The sequence below is a fragment of the Mustela erminea genome, chromosome 9 (genome assembly GCF_009829155.1).
Source record: "Mustela erminea isolate mMusErm1 chromosome 9, mMusErm1.Pri, whole genome shotgun sequence".
NCBI classification, from domain to species: Eukaryota; Metazoa; Chordata; class Mammalia; order Carnivora; family Mustelidae; genus Mustela; species Mustela erminea.
In genome coordinates, this window is record NC_045622.1 from 55,623,137 (window position 1) to 55,648,839 (window position 25,703).

The window sequence follows — 25,703 nt, forward strand, 5'->3', positions numbered from 1 at the left end:
TTTCACTACTATATGTATCTAGCTCTGAGCCCAGGGCATGACACACAGAGCTGATGCTTGGGAAATAATTACTGAATGAATAAATTCAGACCGGCTTTGGGCCCAAACTTTATTTGCTATCACTGCCATCTCTGAGAGTTTCCTATATTCAAAGTCCTTTCATGACCCGTAGGCAGGTACTCTGCTTTGTATATATTATATAATTTTTATGACACTACTTGAACATTTTACCCTTGTTTTTTTAGCCACTACTAGCATTTGACTTATTTCCCTCATTTTTCCTATGCACAATATACATTTCCGAGTATGCTATTTTATAGACATATACCAGTCTACTTTAATGATCATTTTAGGTTAATTTCATTAGAAATGAAAATTCAGTACACATATAACTATGCATAAACCTTTAGTATTTGTTGTATCCTTATGCTATCCTCATTTTAGTAGAGAAGACAGTGAAACTTCGAAGAGTTTGAATAACTTGTTCAAGGTCACACATCTAATTAAATGATAGAGCCAAGATTAAAACCCAGATCTATGTAACTCCAGATTACTATCCTCTAAAAATGCATATCAAGAACAATAAAGAAGGAACCCCTCTGAATGCTTTGTGGTTATCAGGAAATGCTTCAAAAAGAGGTGACCTCTTTGGGATTCCTGGTTTGTTGGTAGAACATGAGACTCTTGATCACAGGGTCATGAGTTCAAGCCCCACATTGGGCATGGAGCTTACTTTAAAAAAAAAAAAAAATGTATAAAAAGAAGTGACCTTTGCCTCAATGTCAGTTTTTGTAACCTTGGGGAAGTTGGGATGAGGGAGTTTGTCTCATACTATACCCACACATGAAAGACTTGACGACTTTTTACGAGTATCAGCTAAAGGCGGATAGGTTCTGTCTTTGTGTTGTGGTATATCTCTACTGAGAAAAACAGCTCCAGAGACATCTGGAAACTGATCTGACACTTGTAGCTGGGCTTGGCGTTTTCATGCTGAGCATAAGCAATCTCACAGAACAGCAACATCAGATAAGGCTGCTTTGCAACCACAATGAAGACAGAAAAAAAGTTACTCTGTAATCTTGCCTAGATACAAACCAAAACAAGGTCATTATGAGTCACAAAATACCTAACATCCCCCCATCTTGGCCAAAATGAGTTATTGCTGCTGTTTTACCAATTACAGCCTTAGCCTTATTCTAGTCTTCCTTCCTTCCTAGGTAAGATTTATTAGAATAGCAATACAGAGCAAAGCCCCACTTCCTTAAACAACCTCCAAATCCGCAAATGAGTTCAGTGTTCTATAAGTCCTTTCTGATAGCTTTTTACTAAAATTCCCCATAATTTCCCTTGGTATATATTCTTTCTCGTGGTAATGAACAATAGAACCAACTTGTTCAACTACCATGGCTCCCTGGTAGTCTTTGGCTGAAGGTCATTGACAGTACAAAGGAGTGTTCTTGGAGTATCACTCTGGTAAACATGTGAATGTTGTCTTCCCCCATCCCATACACATAAACTATGATCTAAATGATGACTAAGAAAGCACATTATGGCTCTGCCCAAAGCCTAGATAGGAAATACATGATCAGTTAGTGTTCCTGGTAGCCTCATGAAAATGGTGCAGATGTTTTCTAGGCAATCTGCTGACTTTTGATACTACCATCTCATTCCCATCCTTATTCCTTTACAGAGCTCTGGCCGAGCAGGAACCCGCTCTACAGTTCAGTGCCACAGTCGGGGTCAATGCCTTTGTCACCACTCATCTCTCCTTCCTGCCCAAGGGAGAACAGCGCCGAACCCGCCCCATAGCCTGTTCCTTCTGCCCTGAGTTTTCCCATCACATTGAGTTTCCATGCAACTTGGTGACTCAGCACTGCAGTGGAGAGGCTTGTTTCCTGGCAGAACTGTTGGAATTTGCAGAGGTCACTTTTGCTGTTTATCATGAAGATACCAAGTCAGGTGAACACCAAATGACTAACCACAATCAGAATTAAAAGGGGCTCTGTTTTGAATATTATAGCTCTCCCTAGAAAATACATGCTGAAATATTTAGCCTTTGGTCAATAAAGCACTAAATAATTTCTCTTTTTTGTTTGATTTGATAGCCAGTGATATAACCAGTATTCAGTCATTCAGAGATTATCTGCTTGGAGTAGTAAAGGTTCCAACAAAAGAGCTGCTGGTCAAGAGATCTGGTAAGGGTGCTGGATAATCACTTTCTAATTCTACCCCTTCTCATTTCCTTCCTACAAGAGATCATCTTGCATGGCTCCCTGTAAGATATGCAGAAGAAAACATGACCCTTAAAAAATGCTTTGAATTCTTGCAGGTACCTTAGAAGTTTACTGAAAAGTATTTTAAGTCCTCTGCTAATCATTTCGAAAGTCTTCTAACAAAGTAAAGTAACTCAAAGCTTTGTTTGTATTGTTGTCTTACTCCAGGAAAGATGATGGTGATGGTGATACTACAAATAGTAAATATGGTGATACCCATTGTGTTATTTAACCTTCTGTGAACTATTTCCTCAGATACTGTGTGAGCCTCATTATAACCCTGCTTGGTGGGAATACAGGGTCTTACTATTTTTATTTTACAGATGAGGAAACTTAGGCTCACAGAATTTAAGTGATTTGCCAAAACCACACAACTAGTGAGTGGTGATACAGGAAATCAAGTCCAGGTTCACCTATTCTTTTTCACTGTATCCTCTTCTCTCACTGTAGAAGGAATAAAGAATGAGGTAACAACCTAAAAGGGGACAGCCACCAAGGCAGTCTGGAAATAATGGACCTGTCCTACTTAACTGCTAGCTCAGTGACCTTGACCCTTCTGAGCCTCAGTTTTCTTATCTCATGAATGGAGACAGTTAATCCTGACAGATCTCATGGAGCTGATGAAATCAGATATATAAAGTATCCAACACATTGCAGGCACTCGGTAAATGTCAGCTTTCCTTTTCTTGCCCATCATCCTCCCTAGGACTGTGTATTCTAATATCTAGAATCCTATCACACATCTCCTAAATTTAATTGTGAATTAAAATTTGAGCAGTACTGTCTAACAGGTACTCTGTGTGCCTGCCAGAGAAAAGTCTATACAACTTGGTATAGAGGGTTTCTTACTTATGTCACTTATTTGTTCAAGATGGTAGCTATAATTATCCAGGCAGGTCTCTGAGCTTCCATTTTCTCATCTGTAAAATAGGGATTATTATCCCAGTTATCAGGAGAAGTAATATATATGTGAGTTATTATATATGAAGCCCTAAGAGGATGTCTGACACACAGTGGATACTTAGTAAAGAGTAGCTTTTATTATTTTGAAATCTTGTGCCTGGTCCTAAGTGGCAGTTCCTTCAGTGGGAGACTTAGGACTAGACCCTAGATCTCCTGACCCATGCCTTTTCCCCAGTTTTATAGCACTTTTATAACATTTCACTTTTTTCCCCCTAAGTGATATGTATGTGTTTTAATGGGTTCAAGGGGAATGATTTAGGATGTAGGCAAGTTTTGTTTTAATTCCTCTCAGTGTATTCCTCCTCTTCTCCATCCCTCATGTAGACACAGTTCTGAATTGTACATTCTTAAATTCAGGAAGGCCTGTAGAAGCCTAATTTCCTCATTTTGCTGATGAAAAAACTGAGGGTTGGAGAAATGAATTGGTACATGGATCATATGAGGCAAGTTGGTTGTTGTTTTTTTAACATACAGTGTTATATTAGTTTCAGGTGTATAATGTAGTGATTTGGCTACTTAGTACATCACCCCGTGCTCGTCGCAAGTGCACTCCTTAGTCCCCATCACCTAATTCACCCATCTCTCCACTGGTCTCCCCTCTGGAAACCATCAGTTTGTTCTCTCTAACTAAAAATCTGTTTCTTGATTTGTCTTCTCTCTCTTTATTTCCCCTTTACTCATTTAGTTTTTTAAATTCCACATAAGAGTGGTATCATATGGTATTTGTCTTTCTCTGTCTTTGTTTAGCAGTATACTTTCTAGCTCCATCCCTGTCACTGCAAATGGGAAGATTTTATTCTTTTTATGGCTGAATAATATTCCATTGTGTATATATACCACATTTTTTTTTAAGTTTTTACTTTAGTTATAGTTAACATACAGTATTATATTAGTTTCTGGTGTACTATGTAGTAATTGTAGTAATTCAACAATTCCATACATTATCCTCTGTTCATCATGACAAGTGCACTCCTTAATCCCCACCACCTATTTAACCCATCCGCCCAACACCCCTTCCCCTCTGGTAACCATCGCTTTGTTCTGTGTAGTTAAGAGTCTCTTTCTTAGTTTGTCTCTCTTGCTCACTCTCTTTTTCCCCCTTTGCTCATTTGTTTTGTTTCTTAAATTCCACACAGGAATGAAATCCTTTGGTATTTGCCTTTTCTGATTTATTTCACTTAACCTTATACTTTCTAGCTCTATCCATGTCATTGAAAATGGCAAGATTTCATTCTTTTTTGTAGCTGAATTATATTCCTGTGTGTGTGTGTGTGCGCGCGCGCGCGCGTGCGTGCGTGTGTGTGTATCTCACATCTTTATCCATTCCTTGATAATGTACACAGCGTGGGCTGCTTCTGTATCTTGTCTATTGTAAATAGTGCTACTGTAAACAGAGGTGTGGGTATCCCTTTGAATTAGTGATTTTGTATTCTTTGGGTAAGTAGCCAGTAATGCGATTCCTCAGTCGTAGGGTAGTTCTATTTTAAACTTTTGAGGAACCTGCATATTGTTTTCCACAATGGCTGCACCAGTTTATATTCCCACCAACAGTGTAAGAGGGTTCCCCTTTCTCCATATCCTCGCTAACACCTGTTGTTACATGTGTTGTTGACTTTAGCCATTCTGACAGGTATGAGGTGATACTTCATTGTAGTTTTGATTTGTGTTCTCTGATGATAAGTGATGATGAGCATCTTTTCATGTCTGGGTTGGCCATCTGCATGTCTTCTTTGGAGAAATGTGTGTTCATGTCTTCTGTCAATTTGTTAATTGGAGTATTTGTTTTTTGGGTATTGTGTTGTATAAGTTCTATATATGTTTTGAATACTGACCTTTTTTTTTTTTAAGATTTTATTTAGTTATTTGACAGAGATTACAAGTAGGCAGAAAGGCAGGCAGAGAGAGAGGAAGGGAATCAGGCTCCCTGCTGAGCAGAGAGCCTGATGCAGGGCTCGATCCCAGGACCCCGGGATCATGACCTGAGCCAAAGGCAGAGGCTTTAACCCACTGAGCCACCCAGGTGCCCCTTGAATACTGACCCTTTATCAGATATGTCATTTTGCAGATGTCTTCTTCCATTTAGTAGGTTGCCTTTTAGTTTTGTTGATTGTTTCTTTCACTGTTTTGAAGCTTTTTATTTTGATATAGTTCCAGTAGTTATTTTTGCTTTTATTTCCCTTGCTTCAGTGGATATACCTAGAAAAAACTTGCTATAGCTGATGTGAAAGAAGTTACTGCCTGTGTTCTCTTCTAGGATTTTTATGGTTTCAGGTCTCATACTTAGGTCTTTAGTCCATTTTGAATTTATTGTTGTGTATGGTTTAAGAAAGTGTGGTCCAGTTTCATTCTTTTGCATGTTACTGTCCAGTTTTCCCAACACCATTTGCTGAGTGGTGCCTTTTTCCCATTGGATATTATTTCCTGCTTTTTCAAAGATTAATTGATGTTATAATTGTGAGTTTATATCTGGGTTTTCTATTTTGTTCTATTGACCTATGTGACTGTTTTTGTGCCAGTACCATACTGTTTTGATTACTACAGCTTTGTAGTATAACTTGAGGTCCAGAATTATGCCTCCAACTTTGCCTTTCTTTTTCAAGATTTCTTTGGCTATTTGGGGTCTTTTTTGGTTCCATACAAATTTTAGGATTGTTTATTCTAGTTCTGTAAAAAGGGCTATTGGTGTTTTGATAGGGATTGCTTTAAATGTTTAGATCTTTGAGTAGTATAGACATTTTAACATTATTTTTTCAGTCCATGAGCATGGAATGTCTTTCCATATCTTTGTGTTGTCTTCAGTTTCTTTCATCAATATTTTATAGTTTTCAGAGTATAAGTCTTTTAACTCTTTAGTTCGGTTTATTCCTAGGTATCTTATTATTTTGATGCAGCTACAAATAAGATTATTTCCTTAATTTCTCTTTTTGCTGCTTCATTATTGGTGTATTTATTCAACAGGGCGAATGGGTGGTTCAGCTGGTTAAGCATCCAGTCTTGATCTCAGCCCAGGTCTTGATCCTAGGGTCGTGAGTTCAAGCCCTGCATTGGGCTACTGAAAGGAGGAGAAGGGAAGGAAGGAAAGAAGGGAGGGAGGAAGAGAAAGCAAGCAAGCAGGGAGGGAGGGAGGAGAAAGATGCATCAGATTTCTATATCTTGATTTTGTATCCTACAACTTTACTGAATTTGTTTATCAGTTCTACCAGATTTTTGGTGGAATCTTTAGGGTTTTCTACATACAGTATCATATCATCTGCAAATAGTGAAAATTTCACTTCTTCCATACCAATTTGGATGCCTTTTATTTCTTTTGTTGTATGCTTGCCAATTTTGTTTACTTTTTTCCAAGAAACCAGCTCCTGGTTTCATTGGTCTGTTCTATTACATTTTTAGTTTCTTTATCATTTATTTCTGCTCTAATCTTTATTATTTCCTTCCTTCTACTAGTTTTAGGTTTTGTTGTTGTTCTTTTTCTAGGTTAGGTGTAAGGTTAAGTTGTTTATTTGAAATTTTTCTTGCTTCTTGAGGTGGACCTCTGTTGCTATAAACTTCTCTCTTAAAACTTCTTTTGCTGCATCCCAAAGATTTTGGACCATTGTGTTTTCATTTTCATTTGTTTCCATCTACTTTTGTTTCTTTTATTTCCTGGTTGACCCAGTAATTGTTTAGTAGCATATTATTTAACCTCCGTGTATTTGTGTTCTTCCCAGATTTTTTCATGTGGTTGACTTCCTAGTTTCATAGCATTGTGGTCAGAAAAGATGCATGGTATAACTTTGATCTTCCTGAATTTGTTGAGGCTTGTTTTCTGGCCTACTATATAATCTGTTCTGAAGAATGTTCTATGTGTATTTGAAAAGAATGTGTATTCAGATGTTTTAGGATGGAATGTTCTGAATATATCTGTTAAATCCATCTGTTCCAGTGGGTCATTCAAAGCCATTGTTTCCTTATTGGTTTTCTGTTTAGATGATCTACCTCTTGATGTAAATAGGATGTTAAAGTCTGCTAATGTTATTTTATTGTTATCGATTAGTTCCTTTATGTTTGTTTTTAACTGTTTATGTATTTGGGTGTTCCTATGTTGGGTACATAAATATTTATAATTGTTATATCTTCTTGTTGGATTGTCCCCTTTGTTAGTATACACTGTCCTTCTTTGTCTCTTTTTACAGTTTGTTTTAAAGTCTGTTTTGTCCAATATCAGTATTGCTACTCTGGCTTCCTTTCGGCATCCATTTGCATGATAGATTTTTCTCCATCCCTTCATTCTCAATCTGCAGGTGTCTTTAAGTTTAAAATGTGTCTCTTATAAGCAGCATGTAAATGAGTCTTGTTTTTCACCCATTCTCTTACTCAGTGTCTTTTGATTGGAGCATTTAGTCTATTTATGATAGATAATATTTATTGTCATTTTATTACTTATTTTTGGTTGTTTCCGAAGATTTTCTCTGATCCTTTCATGGCCTGCTGATTTTCTTTAATATATTTGGATTTCTTTCTCTTTATACCTTGCATATTTTTTTTTTTAAAGATTTTATTTATTTGTTAGAGGGAGAGATACAGAGCGCAAGCACAGGCAGACAGAGTGGCAGGCTAGAGGCAGAGGGAGAAGCAGGCTCCCTGCCGAGCAAGGAGCCCGATGTGGGACTCGATCCCAGAACGCTGGGATCATGACCTGAGCCGAAGGCAGCCGCTTAACCAACTGAGCCACCCAGGCGTCCCTATACCTTGCATATTTATTAGTGGTTTTTGATTTATGGTTACCATTAGGTTAGCATATAACCTCCCCATTATGTGTTCCAGGTGCTCTTCAGATTGTTCTTCCTAGACTGTATTTTCTCAGGCTGTTTGCCTCCTCTCCAAGAGCAGCCTTAATGCCCTCCAGGCTCTATCAGAGCCAAGCATGCTAATTTAAAATTCAGGCTTTAAGCCCCACTTGTTGCAGAAACTCATGAAATTAGTTCCTCTCACTTTCCAAGCCAATTGCTATGGGAATTAGTTTTCCCGTGAGCTCCTCTGTGTGCTAGTGTATCTCTTGCCCTTCTCTGTGGCCATGACTCCCTCCCCACTGCAACAGTCACAAACCATTTCTCTCCTAAACTGTGTCTCCACACTACCTACTCTCTTTGATGAGTCCTCATCTCAACCTTTAGTTGTGGGATTTGTTCTGCCAGTTTTCAGATCAATTTCTGGGGTTCTTGGAATGATTTGATAGTTATCTAGTTAATATTTGTGGGACAAGGTAGAGCCTAGGGTCCTCCTACTCGGCCTCCATCTTTCAACCCCTCCATTTCACATTTTTTTATAGCACTTCTCTTTTCAAACTCTTCCAAAACCATTATCTCATTTGATGATTATAACAATTTTGTCTGGTGGGCAAGATTAGCACCAGTTTTCCTATTTGTTAGGTAAGGAAACCAAGGTTGAATGAAATTAATGACTTACCTAGACTGAACTGCTGGTTTGGGGCTGAGCCTAAGAGAGAATTCAGGTCTTCCAATTCCTAGGCTTTGTTCTTCCACCTGATCTCATAGTCTTTGAGTAGTCAGGGAAAACAAACTCCCATGTTCTGTGGGTATATATATATATATTTTTTAAGACTTTATTTATTTGACAGAGAGAGACCACAAGTAGGCAGAGGCAGGCAGAGAGAGGGGGGAAGCACGCTCCCTGTCAAGCAGAGAGCCCGATGCAGGACTCGATCCAGGACCCTGAGATCATGACCCGAGCTGAACGCAGAGGTTTAACCCACTAAGCCACACAGGCACCCCGGATATATGTTTTCTGTTCTGTCTTGGGCCAGAGTGATGGTGGATCTGGAGTAGGAAGTGGTAAATCATTTTATTCTTAAAACACTAATTGAAAGTCTTAATTGTTTTCCATAAGGGATCACAGGATGGTATCCTATCATTTTGCCGGAGGATGGGGCCCTGCCTCATGGTTTGGAGCTCATGCAGAAGATTGTGGGTGGCCTGGAGCTTTCAGTTTCCTTCACGCATCCTGGTGATAGAGAGCGGGTATTGGAAGCTGCTGAGCTATTGGGCTGGAACTTTGAGAATAATCTGAAGAATCTTGTCAAGATGAATGAAGAGGAGCCAGCCACTGTCACCATATCCACCCCAAGGCTCTGGCTGCCCATCCATTGTGTGCTTCTTGCTGGCCAGAGCCACATTCATAAGAACACATACTGCTACCTCCGCTATAAGCTGTATGATCATGAGGCCTTCTGGACCCCTCTCAAGAAGCCTAAGGAATCTACAAACAAAAAACAGGTCATGGTTACCTTCAAGGCATCCAGAAGAGCAGAAGTCACTAGGGGCCCATCACTCCTTTGGTATTTCAGGGAAGAGAGGTTAGAGATCCAAGTGTGGCGGGCTTATGGCAATGACAGTTTGGAGAGGCCCCACCAGACGGACAGTTGGATTGGCTCAGCCTATGTGGACCTGGCCAGACTTGGGGAGAGGTCAGCAAGAACATTAACAGTCAGTGGTAAGTGAGGAACTGGCCTCAGCTTTTGTGGTTTTAGCACCTGCTCTGTGACAAGCACTATGTGATAAGCTCCCTCAGACATTATTTTATTTGATCCTCCTAGCAGTGTTGGGAGATAGATATAAGACCTATCTTACAGTCATGTAAATGGAGGCTCAAAGAGGTTAGATTACTACCCAGGCTCACAGCTAGCAAGTGTTTTCTTCTAGTATTGTATGCTGAAAGATTAGTAATAATTTAGTAATGCTTCCTATAACTAAAGAATTTTCAAAAGGAAAGAGCACCACTGGCTGCTTAAAAGAGGGCATTGCCTCATGACAGTATATCTTGGTAGGGTCACCACAGATCTGAAAAGTGGCTCTGAACTTTGTAGCTTTAGAATGCAGTCAAATTTAGCAGATTTAGCTCTAACGTAGTGCCTAGAATATTGTACTCAATTTGTGTAAAATAAAAATGGGTGAATTGGCGGGGGGGAGCACTATCTTTAAACTCATGTATCAGAGCCTCTATGATAATCTAGAATGCTAGTTTTTAAAATACACTGAAAAACGTAGCTGCTGGTGAGACTAGGATATCCTCTCTCTCTGGTCTGCACATCTTGAAATCATAAAGAAAATGTACAAAGTAATAAATTGGCTCACAAGGCAGAAAGGAAAAAGGTAACATTTTGCAAGCGGCATTATGTGCTAGATGCTTTCTTTTAAACTTTTGTTCAGTACTTGATACATATAATTGGCTCTGGGAATTCAGAGATGAGTAAGAGATAGTCAATGGGAGAATAGAGTAGTAAATAAACAATTACAGTGAACCATAAGAACTATGAAAAGGTATTCTCAGTGGTATTGTGGAGCACAGGAATGCAACATCTCTTTGGTTCAAGGATGACATCTCAATGGAAATGATCCTTGACCTTAGTTTCAGAGGATTTAGGAATAAGCCATGAAAAGGCAAAGAATGATACTCTAAACAGGAGAACAGCCTGTGAAGGTACAGAGGCATGAGGCAGGTTGATACCTTTTAGGCACTGTAAGTAATTTGGTACTGCTGGATCATAAGATATATAGGATGGAAGATGATAAGGAGATGAAGTTAGAAAGGTGGACAAGAGTACCGGACTTCTATCTGAGAGCTATGGAAAGCTATTCTAATGGGGTCTGAATAGAAGAGTGATAGTTTTGTATTTTAGAAGACTGCATCTAGTAACTATAATGCAGAATGAATTGAAGATAACCAGACTAGATTCTTATAAACATATTTATTCATTAGGATATTCCTTGTAAGATTGGTTGTTATTTCCTCCACTATACAACGAAAGAAACTGAGTCACAACCCTGTATAGCTCTGTTAGTCTTGTGTTCTGACCCTGTTGCACAGATGGCCCAAGCTAAGTAAGAACTAAGTATTTGGGTGATCATCTCAGATTCTCTGGTTCTCTCTGGACCCAGCAGGTGTAATTCTGTCTCCATTGAACACCTCATTAGATTCCATGTGCCCTATTTTGTTGGGGGAGCCTAGAGTCACTTCAGAGAGCCTGCAGAAAACATCTTTGAAGTAAGCACAGCTCACTTGAACTAAAGTTCATAAAGACGGACTTTTAACTTCACTCTGCTGAAGAAAGTAGGTTTGGAACACTAAATAAAGATTTAAAGATCAGAACTCAAGAAGAAATATCTCTTTTTATTGACTGATACAAAGGAAATATTTAAGTTTTATGATTATCCATTTCTCTCCTACTTCTCCACCTCCCATCAGTCTACGCTTTTTATCTTCTTGTAAATGGGTTTTGTACAAGGTGTGGTATTGGATGTATTGATTGAATGACCCAAGCAGTCCATTCAGTCATCCACCCAACTGTCCTTCCAAGTAGCTGTTGAGTGTCTTGAGGATAAGGCTTTAGCTATGTTGCTTATGGATGTCTTGCCTCCTATTGGCCTTACTTTCTCCTTGTAATAATGATAATTCACACATTGCATCACAAGAAAAGAGGTTACCTAAAAAACTGACAAAGACAGGGAAAGTTGCATGTTACTGCTTCCTGTGAATCAGTTAACTCCATTTTCCTGAATTGAGATGAGCCTAATGAACGAAACTTTGAGATTCTGAAAGAATTCTCAGTGCCTTCTGCTATATAATGAAATCTCATTTTAATATCCAGGAAGCTTATAAATTCACATCCCTGAGATTAAATCTGCCACTTTGGAGAACTCACCTTAGCAGGTTACCTAACTCCTCAGATCCTGGCACATGAGAAACAGTCAACAAATAGGAATTCCCCTATTTTTCTTTCTTGCCTCCTTTGCTGAAGCCACCTCCTTCATTTTCAGATGATCTTCAGGGCTACTGCCAGACATATTTAGTTGCTGAAACAGGCTAAGTTGAGCACCAGCACAGCTTCCTAAGAAGAAGACCTTAGGAGAAAGCCTATAGATGAGAGCCAGAGGGACATGTGACTGAGAGGACAGGCCACTCCCGCTTTAATAATAATCTTACTTTCAGAAGGCTTGAGAAGTCATCTAAGTCTGCTCACCCCAGCTCGTGAATCTCTTCCACAGCAACTCTGCCTAGTAGTCATTTGGCTTTGGCTTCAAATCTGAACTTGCACTACTTTCCATTGATGGAGATATTGTGCATATTGGGGAGAAGGGAGTAAACATTTTCACACCGTATACTGACTTCACAGTTTCTTTTACAAATTGGTATATTGGGACCTATAGCCTGTTGAAGGAGAGAGGACCTCAAGCGCTCTCAGTGAACCATTTCCAAGGTTAGAGAGTGTTGTTGGTTCCTGCTTGCTTGGGCTTATCCGCCTTCATCCTCTTGCAGGTGTGTATCCTCTATTTGGACGAAATGCTTCCAACCTCGCAGGAGCTGCCTTACGAGTTCATGTGGTTCTTTCCTCTCCTTCTCCACACCCTGGGTCTGCTCCTGAGCTGGATTCTGTGGACTGCAGCAGCCACAGTGAGTCTGAGCAGTTCCCCAGAAGGAATGATGAGATTCAGCTCTCTCCATCACCTGCCCGCCAGAAGTCTCCTGCCTCCACCCATGTCCAGAAGTCTCCTGCCTCCACCCATGTCCCTTGCAATACCACAAAGGAAGTCAGCCCAGCCGAGGAGAGCCCTGCCACATTGGATGGAACTTTTGCAGTCAGTATCCTGGTAGAAAGAGCGATGCATTTGAGCTTAAAAGGTAGGTATGAGCTTAAAAGGTATGAGCGTAAAAGGAGCATGTATCTGACTCCTTAGATTATGGTCCTGGCTTCATAAATCTTGGAGATCATGACAGAATCTGCAACATCTTAATCGATAATTATATTTCTCAAGCCTAAAAGTTGAAGCAACATGAAAGCCTTTCTGAACTTAAGTGGACATTGCCAGTTATATATTAATTTCGCATATCATAAGTTCCCCAGTCCAGAAACCTGAGTATCAACTTAGGTACTTCTCTTTTCCTTTATCTACCATCATATCAATCTTAGGTACTTCTCTTTTCCTTATCCACCATCATATCATCAATTTCATTAAATTGTTGTATCTCTTAAATTTCTCTCAGGACTCTTTTTCTCCTTTCCATTGCTACCTACTCAGACCATCTTCATTATGTACCTGGGACCAAGAGTTCTTAAGACTGCATCCCTAAACCCCAAAGGACCTAAGAATAAAAAGTCAAGATGGTGAACTTGGATAGGAAAATAATCACATCTGGATTTTATTAACCTCTAACTAAAATTAAACATTTCCTACAGTTGTGATCATAAACACTAGACCCCAGTAATATTAATAGTACCTGTCTGTGATGTTGTCAGCAATAGAAATCACAGGTATTTTCCTATCACATTGTAGTTCTTGCAAATATCTTTTTATACCTATCATCACTTCAAAATTATAGTAGTTGTAAAACCTATAGTTAGATCTTGTTACATATTAATAAAGCATATATACTAATAGGTCACTGCTTTTTTAGCATTTTGATAATGCTAATGTAATTTGATTTTTACGTAATCCTGTGTATCTTACATTATGCATTTTAAAAAACACACAGAGCAGCACCTGGATGGCTCAGTCAGTTAAATGTCTGCCTTTGGCTCAGGTCATGATCCTGGGGTTCTTGGATCCAGGCCCACATCGGGCTTTCTTCTGCTCAGTGGGGAGCCTGCTTCTCCCTCTCCATCTGCCTCTCCCCCCAACTCATGCTCTCTCTCTCACTCTCCCCTCCAAAATAAATAAATAAAATCTTTAAAACACACAGACGATGGGGTGCCTGGGTGGCTCAGTCTGTTAAGCATCCAACTCTTGATTTCAGCTCAGTTCATGATCGCAGGGTCATGAGATTGAAACCCACGTCAAGCTCCACATGATGTGGAGCCTACTGAAGATTCCTCTACCTCTGCCCCTCTCCCTCCTTCTCTCCCTCTCTAAAAAAAAAAAGAAAAGGGGGGGTACTTGGGTTGCTCAGTGGGTTAAGGCCTCTGCCTTCGGCTCAGGTCATGGTCCCAGGGTCCTGGGATTGAGCCTCGCATCAAGCCCTGCATCGAGCCCTGCATCGGGCTCTCTGCTTGGCGGGGAGCCTGCTTCCTCCTCTCTCCTGTCTCTGCCTGCCTCTCTGCCTACTTGTGATCTCTGTCTGTCAAATAAATAAATTTAATTTAATTTAAAAAATAAAAATTTTTTTAAAAAAGGGGAAAAACCCACTCATACTGATTATACACACACTGTTAAGAAGAAGAGGCCCAGCGACCTCACCAGACAGCCATGTATCCATGTGTCCATGGCACAAGGAACCCTTACCTTACTCTTTATTCAGCCTTGTAATCACTCCTAAAACTTTCTTTGCCATCACTTCTCTTTTCCGTGGCTAATTCCAACTCCTCTATTAAGACTCGATGTTTATCAGTTTCCCTAACATAAAGGCCCCTCTCCTGTTTGCTCTCCCAGCACTTTTTGCCCTCTTTACCATAGTGTATAGTGCTGGACATAAAGTAGTGAACAGAATAGCTAAAAATCGTGCCCATGTGGAGCTTACATTCCAGTAGAAATACCCTCAAATATGTATTCCCAGCCAGTAAGTTGTATGTGTGTGACTTTGAGTAAGTTATTGTCTCCCTCTGTCTTGAATTTCTCATCTATAAATGGTTGGAATTAACAATTCTGAGATGTGTGATGGCTGTGTAAGCCAGATAATCAAAGACCTGTGAGCTCAGGTTTCAATATACATCTTTTCGTTTGGCCTCCGTACTTAGCTCCTATCATCTCTGTGTTGGCCTCTCTCAATCTGTGCTATGTTGGAACAGAAACAAAATTCACACCATGGTAACTGTTGCTTACCTTTCATTTCATTTCTCTCTGTACACACCACCAACAGGCATTATTCCCATGAGTATAAGCTGCTATAATGACCCCTGAGGTTCTCTTATCCTTCTCATTATCTTTGAAACCTTGAAATGGTTTATCTCAGGACAAAGTCTTCCCCAAGTACAGCCCTTGCTGTACTGTATTAGAGATAATGAGATCCCATATGAGTCACAAAACTGGGAAATAATTTTTTTTTTTATTGACCCACGATAGCAGGCTATTTTTGACAACTATAATATATAAAAACTGAATTTTTTTTAAAGATTTTATTTATTTGTTTGACAGACAGAGATCATAAGTAGGTAGAGAGGAAGGGAATCAGGCTCCCTGCTGAGCAGAGAGCCCGATGTGGGGCTCTTTCCCAGGACCCTGGGATCATGACCTGAGCTGAAGACAGAGGCTTTAACCCACTGAGCCACCCAGGTGCCCAAAACGGAATTTTTTGAAAGAGAAAAATCAATAGATTTATTTTTTGCAAGATTGTTCTGTTTCATTGTTATTGCATAAAGTAGAATTTAAAATAGCAAAGATAGGGTTTACATTCCATTTTAGGGGGAATCCCCGTATTGCAAAAGTACAAATACAAAGCAATGCAAATATTCTTGTAACTTTTCCATTAGACAGCAAGTTACTTTTTTTTTTTTTCTGTTTTTACTTTTATTTACATTGCATTTACTTTTTGCAAAATTTACTCCCAGGCCATAAGTTTTTCTTTCTCCAGTTTCTTCTGGATATCGTTTTTTTCTGTGCAACTTCCTCTTCAGTTTAGAATCAACCTGCTCTTTTTAGTAAAGATCTTCTCCATGTGGCAGGGAGAGTCATGTGTGGGTTCATCCAGCCACAAGCCCTATCAGTTCTCTGAGGCATCTTGGGGCCTTTGTTCACTGGATGTGCTCCATAACCAGAGAGTCTACATCTAAACTCTCTTCTTTCTTTTTTTTTTTGGTCAGATTTTGTTATTTATTTGAGGCAGAGAGGGAGAGAGCACAAGTAGGGGTAGAGGGAAGGGCAGAGGGAGAAGGAGAAGCAGACTCTCTGCTGGCAATGGGGGACTGATGGGGGACTCAATCCCAGGACCCAGGGATTATGATCTGAACTGAAGGCAGCCACATAATCAACTGAGCCACCCAGGTGCCCTACATCTAAATTCTTAAGTTCAGCAATTTGAAGCCTATGCAGTAAAACTTCAGCACTCTTCTTGGGCCACTGACCTTGTGTCCAACCCCACTGTTTAGCCTGGGCACACCTACCAACTCCACCATTGGAGTGAAGGATGGCACGTGTTGCTTCTGCACAGTGACATCCTTCACATACTTGGTGGCTTTTCAGATATACATACCCTTGATGGCGTGGGCAGTTTCACCTGTGTTTTTAAAGTCAGCATGAAGATTTGAACCTCCCAATTCATGTGATTTTGTAGGCTTTTCTGGGCCAAGTATATATCAAACCATTTTCAGAGCTCTCTTCAGGCTTCTTACGGGAAGAACATTTAGTACATTTTTAAAATATGACTTGGCAAAGTAATTCAACAATAATTTATTGAGCATCTCCTTGTACCGAGTTTTATTCTCATTTTTGTGCATTAAATCTCATTTCATCCTTACCACAAGTGCAATGATGGTATGATTAGATTATAGTACCTGCCCATTTTATAAAGCTCAAAAAGGTAAAGTGACTTGAGTTACACAGTTAATAAGCTCTGGAAAGCCAGGATTTGATTCCAGCTATGTCTGGATCTGAAGCCAGTGCTCTTTTCCTGTATACCATTCTGCCTTTCAGGTATGAAATATGGCTATGTTTGCCAGTTAATCCTGTCTACACTGTGTTTACCAGTCACTCTAGCCCAGGGTGGGTATATATATTACACACCTAGTCCTGGGCTTGCATTGCAAGTGGTAAATCTCTGCAGGGCCGATGCCAAATATAGAGAGAATGGAGCAAATGACACATGGCTTCTGTCCTCCAAGAGCTGATTACCCCATTGAGAAGGTTAGCAGCCACACGGTTAAGGATATATAAAGCAAAGTGTTCTGAAGGCCCAAAGGGCACTACAATATGTAATGCTTAGAGAGTTTAGAACAGAGAGATGAGAGATGTCTGAGAAATCAGGAGAACCTTTTAGAATGAGTAGGATTTCAGGAAGGTGGAGATAAAACTCCAGGTGGATATTTCAACTTAAACAAAGGTATTAAAGTGGGAAAGTGTATGTTCTGGGCTTGCTTAGGGAGGGCATCAGGGATCACAATAGCAATTGATCCTCTTTGACTGGACATTGCAAGAGAGCTGTGAGAATCATGGTTAGAAGATTGCTGAGCTCGACCAAGGGCTCAGCTGAGACTAACTGACCTGATTTTAGAGTGGCTAAGAATGGCAAAATGGTGATTTCCTCCAGTACTGCGTGGCTTCCTTTGCTTTCCTACCACCACAAACGACAAGCCATTCCCTGGGCCTTTGCTCACACACCTTTCTTAGCCTGGATTCCTTTCTCCCTTTCCCCAGCTACCAAGCTCCAACTGGCATCCTGCCCTTCCCCTCATTTACCCTGTTCCAAACGTGCTGGCTCCTCTTTGCTTTTTCTGAAATACAAACAGACTCCTGTCTTGGGACCTTTGGATCTGATATTCCTCTGCTTGGAATATTCCTAACATCTTGCATGTCTTTAGTGAAATGACTTTGTCTCACAAGGCCTTCCCTGACCACCCATCTAAAATTTCTAGCTCCTCCCCAACATTTTCTATCCGTCTTTCCTACTTTCTTTTTGCCTGTAGCCTTTAATAATGTGTTTTGTTTATTTTCTTCCCTTCCTAGAAGAATATGAGTCCTACAGAAACAGGGATTATTGTTTTGTTTATTAACACTAAATTCTTAACACCTAGAACTGTATCTGACACATAATAAGCCAGAAATATTTGTTAAATGAGGAAGTGGATGACCCTGAGGCTTCAGCCCAGTGCTGCCTTCTCCTTAATACCTCCTCTGGTTTCCTACTTTGTCTCTCCTGTAGGAGAGTTGCTTATGGAGAATTTAACAGGGGATAAGTCACAGGAATTAATAGATTATTCAACAAATACTTACCAAGTTCCACTGTATCCAGATACATGGTATAGGACCACAGCCTCTTGTACAAAATTTCTGTCACCTTTTCTCCATTCTTAGTGCTACCTTGCCTGCTCAAGCCTCAGAAACTTGCACAAATGTGATAGCCCTCTCAATGGTTGCTGCTTCCAGTATTCTCTTCCAATATCTTTTTAATTCTGCTCCTGAGGTTATATTCTGGTCCACAAATACGATCTCTCTCAACTGAAAATACTTTACTGTTAGTGGCTTTGTTTCCCCCACACTCTCAGTGACAGCACACAGAGTTCCTCCCATGTGGCCTCATCAGTCTTTTCAGCCTCATCTTTCACCATATCTTAATTCCACAATTTGCGTTTTGCCAAAGCCCTTTTCTCTCTCTTACTACCAAGCCTTTGATCTGCTCCTTTCTCTTCCTAGAATGCCTTTTTCTCTCCTTTTCAACAAATGTACTCATCTTTTGAGAATGGACTAAGGTGACACCATCACTTTGAAGCCTACTGACTACCTTTCTTAGCACAAAACCTCACTCTAGGTTCCCCAGTCTCCCCCATACCACCACCTCTACTCCCACACAGTTTTCCTCCTTCATATCACATATTAGTCTGCACTGAAAATGGCTAGAAAGGTGTCTCTCCACTAGCTGTGTATTTTTGGAACTGTGTTATTTCTCTGCCACAACACCCTCATCTTCCTGATGCAGGAAATAATGTCCTCTTGTTTGTGAATATGATACTTAATACCTCTGAAATCTCTAATATGAATTATAAATCACAAATCTATAAATCACTTTTTCTTTGGCCTCTTTCTGTTATCCAGGGCCGAACACTTATCAGGGTGGATATCTGACTTTCAGAGGTATCTGTTGTCTCCCTGATTCCCACCCTCAGTGATAGATCCATATAGTCTTCCCTCCCACGAAGTTTATGTGTCTTTCAGGCCCTGTGTTTGGTCCTGAGAATACAGACCTGCACGTCATCTCTCTGAAATGTGCCTTCCAAATGATGATATGATAGTAGTAGTTCTGGAATGGGAGTCAGTGGACTGGGTTCTGACCTTAGCTAAGCCATGAACTTGCTTTATGACTGAGCAAACCCATTTCCCTTCTCCGCAACTATAAAATGTGATGCTCATACAAGTTCATCTCTCAGATTCTCTTTGACTCTTATCATCTGAGAACATGTAGCTGAGGGCAACTCATGCCACACTGCCTGAGTCAGCCATAATTTGCCAAGCTCTTGTGAAAATCATTTTGCATACAAGGTTGCATGCAGAAATTCTCCAAACAGTCCTGAATTATGAGTTTTGCCCTCAGCAGAGCTTAAATCTGAAGGAGTTTTGAACTTTCTGTGATCCCCATTGTGGTCCTGGTTCTGAAAATAAGAGCTTCTTGAATATTTTTGTTAGAGAAAGTTCTGAAGACCCTTTCTTTATGAGTCACCTTGAGTACTTGTTAGAGTTGTATTCTTACACTAGACATGACAAGTGTCTCCAGCCCTGTCTTACGAATAAGGCACTGAGGAACAAAGAGGTAAAGTTATTTAGGTTAATCTAAGTTATACTTAGTAAAAACCAAAATTATCTATGGTATCATCAGTCTTTAGAGGTTCTCTTTTACCTACTCAGGCACGGTTAGGAGCCCCTTTGGGTTCCCAAAGCTCCCTGTGCTTTCTCTTATTTTAATTGTGTGTGTCTGTCTCCAATCAGGAATCAAACCTGACTCCTCTGGGCATGTGTGTGTATCACAGAGAAAAGTGTCAGTTAATGTTCCTTTAATGGAACTGGATTAAGTTTTTGTTTGTTTTTTGGTTTTTGGTTTTTTGGTTTTTGGTTTTTTTAAAGATTTATTTATTTATTTATTTGACAGAGAGATCACAAGTACACAGAGTGGCAGGCAGAGAGAGAGAGAAGCAGGCTCCCTGCTGAGCAGCAGCCCGACATGGGACTCGATCCCAGGACCCCGAGATCATGACCTGAGCTGAAGGCAGCGGCTTAACCCAGTGAGCCACCCAGGCGCCCCTAAGTTTTTGTTAATACGCAAATTTGGGCATCACTTGAGGGAAAAATTACCATGGATTCATTCCAGGCCAGAGGGGGAGCTCTTAACCAAATAGTTAATTAGACCTATTGCAATGGAAAAACCCTGGAAACTCAGGAAACCTGGCTGGGTCTTACAGACGCTAGTTAGCCAGATGTGCAGTGAGCAAGCCACTTTACTTCTCTATCGCCTGGTTGTCTTACTGTGGCCTAGAGCTGCCTTGCCTGAAGTCCCACAAAACATGCACCGCAGAGCTGATCATTGATTGTGTGACTCCTGAGTCTAGGGCGTTTGCAGTTTCTTTTTCTTCTCAATTCAGTATTTTCCATCATCACACGGAGAGGAGTGATCCCTCACTGGGGAATATTTATGAACTGAGCCTTGAAAGGACAGTTTTAATAGCAAAAAGGACACTAGAAACACTTCAGATACAGAGAATAATAGCTCAAGCAAAGACCTAAAGGTAGGAGAAGGCTAGAAATGGTCCTGCTTATACCTGTATAATGGGAGGCTTCTAGCACGTTCTTTCTGACACCCTAAAGTCAGTCATTCCACTGTGTTCTATTTCAGGGAGTCCCTTGACAGAACGGAAAGTATTGATACCCAGTTGTTGTGTATCTTTTGCAACGGCTGATGATCCATCTCCTATCTACACCCACGTGGTTGAAAACACAGATTCCCCCATCTGGAATTTTCAACAGCAGTCAAGGTTTGTATTATATGATATCCCATCAGCCTTCCAGAATCTCCTTTTTGTTCCAGAAGACAAACTCAGATCAAGGGATATAACAAAGGGAACAATATTAAGCAGACCTGGAAAATGCTTTTCTTATCAAGCAGTTATTTAATCCTGGTGCTTATGAATTCATAGTTAGTAGTGGTTTAAAGATCTTACTGCAGTATTTTTTTTTTTTAACTCTTTTTGAGCTCAGTACAACTCAAAAATTATTCAGTGAAAACCGCTTAGATGCCCCACTCTGTTATAGAGACTGGGAATTAAAGATGATTAAGACAGTCCCTGCAATTGCAGTACTCATGGTCTACCTGGAAAAATACACATTAGAATGTGACAAGTGCTGTAAAAGTAGCAAAAAATGATTCTAGTGCCTCAGAAAGATAATTTAGATTAACCTAGAAGTTCAGGGAAAGCTTTTTATTTTAAATAAGATAATTCAGCTGAGTATTGAAGAATGTACACAATTTATTTGGGGGAAGAAGGTAATAGCAAACTAATTTCAGGAAAGGCTATGGATTGTACATCCTTGAAAAAGATTTCTGCTGCATTGGAAAGAGCCTGGGCTTTGCTCTTAGACAGACCTGGCCTCCAGTCCCATCTCATTTACTAGCTGTGTGAACAAATTAAATTGTGTCTCTGAGCCTCAGATTCCTCAACTGCAAAGTGGGGTTAATTTTTACAGGGTTATTGTGAGGTCCAAATTAGGTGACATTTAGAAAAATGACCTCATGGTACAAAGCAGATGCTCCACAAATGTTAGATGTCCTTTGGAAGACTCAAAGAATTGGAGGTGGAGCCCTGTCGGTCATGCTGCAGTGCAGTTCAGAGGTCAGGGGCTGACATTCAGGCCCAGTGCTTATCCTCCCTTTTTTCATTACATCTGTTTCATCGTCATTGAAAGTGTGAGTTCTGGTATAACAACTTACCATTATCTTTATCCTGCATCACCTTTTACAAGGTTTCTCACTTGTCCACCAACACTAGCCATACCACATGATGTCTGATCTGCTGCTTTCTCACAGTGTTTCCATATCTAGTTGAGCCCAGCAGTTGTTCACACGTCCAGTGTTTTGAAATTTGAGAGGCCAACCTGAGTCAGGAGCTAGAACTACAGTGACAACTCAGTACTATCTATGGTGAATTACTGGAAATCATAGAAATTCTCGCCGTTATGGCCAGGTATTTGATCTAAAATATCAAATCTGCCTTAAAAGGGAGGAGGCTAGAGGGCTAAGCTTCTAATTGAAGGTGATTTATTCATTCAGAGTGTAACATTTTGAACTTGACAAAGGGACATTGACGGTCTTCTAATTTTATCCCCTCACCTCAAATTTAAGACTATAGACCAGGGAGGTTACATAGTCTGTTGGTAGCAGAGGAAAGAAGAGAAGAAAAATGAGTAAAGGTTCTGTTTACAATTGCTTTATCACAAAATTATTTCATTTGATGCTCCTATTTTCTACCTCATAGGTAGAAAATAACCCATTTAACAGGTAAGAAAGCCAGGGATCAAAATGTTTGAGGCTCCAGGGTCACTCATGTAACCATAGCAGAGCTGGAATGCAGAGGTGGGTATTCTGAACACCAAGTAGAATTCAGATTTTTGACACAGTACTTATTTCATTTTATCACAGTGCCTCCTGTTGTCTTGAAGTGGGTTCTCTCCAGTTCCCCAGGGTTATCTAGGGAAGGAAATTAAATCTCTTAGTTTTTCCTGGATTTCCTCCTAAAGCAATGGCACCTGGTGTGGAACTTTCCAAATCTTTGTAATTTAAAATTGTATAAGTCATTTCTTAAATGTGTTAGAGGTGTTTATTGAACTGCATATCAACTTCTTTTCTGATATGAAAATGGATACTTTCTTATTTTGGTGCCTTCCCTGTGTAGAGTGTGGCTTTTAGAATTAAACAAACTAAGCTTTAAGTCCAGCCCTGCCACTTACTGATTCTCATGTGATCTTGAGCAAGTAACTTCACCTCTCTGAGCCCACTTCTGTCATCTGTAAAGCAGGGATAAAAATGCCAATGTCTAGGCTTCTGTGCAGATTACACATACATGAAATACTAGGCAATGTGCCTGTCCCACAGTAGGCACTCAGTGGATGTTGTTTTTCCCCTCTTCTCCCTTCTTACCATTCTGTTTTCCACATTAAATAAAAAGAAAACCCGGCTCTGCTTCAGTAAAACTGTTCCTTACATCTTGAGGAGCTCCCTCTCCACACTCCCTCTCATCCTGAGAAAGAGAGTTTGAATGTGGCAGATACCATCAGGTGGGAAAGTACTACATCAGGGGAGCCTGATTCCAAGTCTTGGCAAGTTACTTCTCTCTGAGCTTCCATCCCTCATTTTACCTGTGAAAGTAAAACTATATCCTCGGAGATGACCATGAAGTTGAAATGAAAATGTTAGGAAAGTGCTTTGCAAACTACAAAATGCTCTTCAAATCTAAGTTTCATATGGCAAATGCTTCCTACACCATTAATTTATGGTGGATGTTTTTCTTAATAGGCTATCAAAAGAGCTTCTTTTGGACCCTCAACAAACTCTGGTCTTCAAAGTTTGGCATAAAGGAGGTATGAACTCTATTCTGTGAATATCTGTCTGAAAATAAGCTCACATCCTGTTGACAGTTTCCAATCCTTTCCTTTTTTAACCAAGTGAAACCATAACCATGGCACTTGTGATGCAGGGACGCATGTATGTGTTAGAGGGAATCTCACAGAAGGCCACGTTAGTCTCCCAGGAAATTTAAATCCTTAGAAGTCATGTCATTTTGTTTGACTTTCTGCTTAGTGCAGAAGTCCAAGTACATTTCACCTTTCCAATTATATCTCATCGGTCACAGTGTACACCCTACTATACACAAGTGATTTCAACCCCCTGTATGATGTTGTACCTTCTATTGGCTAATTAACCAACACCCCAGCATTTTTAAGCTGTACACAAAACTAGAGTCTTGTTTCAAGAGCCTCTAAGAGGTGTTGGCATCATGATCCTTGAACCTAGTTTTATTCAGCTACCATTATTAATAGGCATAATCCAACATCAAGAGCACAGACTCTAAAGCTACACTCTGGGATTCAGATACCAGTTCTTACCCCATACAAGGTAATATGACCTTGGGTGAATGACTCAATTTCTCTTTGCTTCAGTTTCTTTATTTATAAAATAGGAATAATAGTACCTACCTCAGTGGGAGAATTAAATGAGTGTCTGATACTTGATAAAACCATCTGTTTTTATTGTTCTTATTAGTGAATGACAGTGTGCTGAGAGCTTTACAAACATTTCTAATCCTACCGTGTAAAAACATAATTCATTCATTTTTTTAATTCTTTTTTTAAGATTTTATTTATTTATTTGACAGAGAGAGAGCAGAAGTAGGTGGGGGGGGGCAGGCTCCCCACTGAGCAGAGAGCCTGATATGGGGCTCGATCCCAGGACCCTGAGATTATGACCTGAACCAAAGGCAGAGGCTTTAACCCATTGAGCCACCCAGGTGCCCCTAATTCATTCATTCTTAAAAATGTAACAGCTCAGGCCCAAAGAAATTAGAAGGTCATATACTTATTAATCAGTGGAGCCAGGATTTGAACCCAGTTCTGACTGGCTATACAGGCTTCACCATTTGTACTTCACCATTCTGGTAACATTGGATGGGGAAAGTGAGTGAATGAGGACATCCAGCTATCTCACAGCTTCTGTAATTAGAAAATTTTGTCTTAGTTAAATCCCTCCTATAAACCTAGCTTCTTTAACATTCTTGCTAGGGCCTAGTTTCTAAACCCTCAGTTGTTTTGAGTCTATAGCCTTACAGTTTTTATTTGCCAGTGGTAAGTTTCACAGCTAACCCCAGAACCTAATAAAGACCTGAGAGTAGTCAGTGTGTAAAGGAATATCTGTCTCTCCTCTAGTGCTTCAGTTTGGAAATCATGCTGTGAATCCAATTTTGATGATTCGTCCCATGCTCCTGCCTTGGATTCACTTATCATGTCCCCCACCCCCACCTAATGTTGTAAATGTGGCAGAACTGATCATAAATCCATTTTCTCTGAATCAACATAAGGAATTCCTGCTGTATTTAACTAGAATTCACCCTTCTGCCTGGCATTCTATTCTTCTCTTTTCTCTAAAGTACTCCCCACAGATTGTCAGGCAGACTAGGGTTTGCCTCAGTTCAGCTCTTACTATAACAAGGCAAAAAAAAGAGTAACTTTGGTCTTAATACAGACCTGGATTCAAATTTTGGTTTTGCCATTCACAATTTATATGACCTAAACCAAAACACTTTACCTCTTTGAGTCATTGTTTCCTTAATAATGAAATTAGGACAATAGTACCTGCCCTACAGGATTTTATAAAGATTAGAGATTATGCTTGGCACATAATTGGTGCTTAATAAATGGAGCTATTTTTATTATGCCTATTATGTGTCAGGTACTGTGTTAGGCTATTTGGTATAGAGAAGAACAAAATTCCCTATCTTCCAAGACCACTAGAGAATCCTGTAAAACCCTGTTGTAAATGGAGATGGGGAAAATGCCTAGACCCAACTGACCATACTTACCTAACTCTGTCTCTCAGTGGAGGTAAATGCCACTCTTCCCTTAACTCCAGCCTTTCCACACGGCCTTAGCTATGCAAACAATAAATATATTCAATAAATATTTGAGTTCCTACTCTGTGATAGGCACTATGCTTAAGTGCTAGGGATTCAAATGTAAAATAAGGCATACATGGTCTTTACCCTCATGGAGCTTGTGTCCCCTGGCGGCAGGTGGG

At 40.1% G+C, this 25,703-nt stretch overlaps 1 protein-coding gene across 10 annotated transcripts in view; it reads left to right on the top strand.

Moving 5' to 3' along the window:
* Positions 1–25,703, top strand: part of C2CD3 (C2 domain containing 3 centriole elongation regulator) — a 146,818-nt gene that overhangs the window by 79,940 nt on the left and 41,175 nt on the right. For all 10 annotated transcript variants that reach the window (XM_032358935.1, XM_032358937.1, XM_032358931.1 and 7 more), the window contains exons 21-26: positions 1,691–1,959; positions 2,106–2,195; positions 9,123–9,725; positions 12,549–12,911; positions 20,757–20,895; positions 23,430–23,494. In XM_032358935.1, the coding sequence (XP_032214826.1) occupies positions 1,691–1,959; positions 2,106–2,195; positions 9,123–9,725; positions 12,549–12,911; positions 20,757–20,895; positions 23,430–23,494 (1,529 nt within the window). The remainder of the gene's footprint in view (positions 1–1,690; positions 1,960–2,105; positions 2,196–9,122; positions 9,726–12,548; positions 12,912–20,756; positions 20,896–23,429; positions 23,495–25,703) is intronic.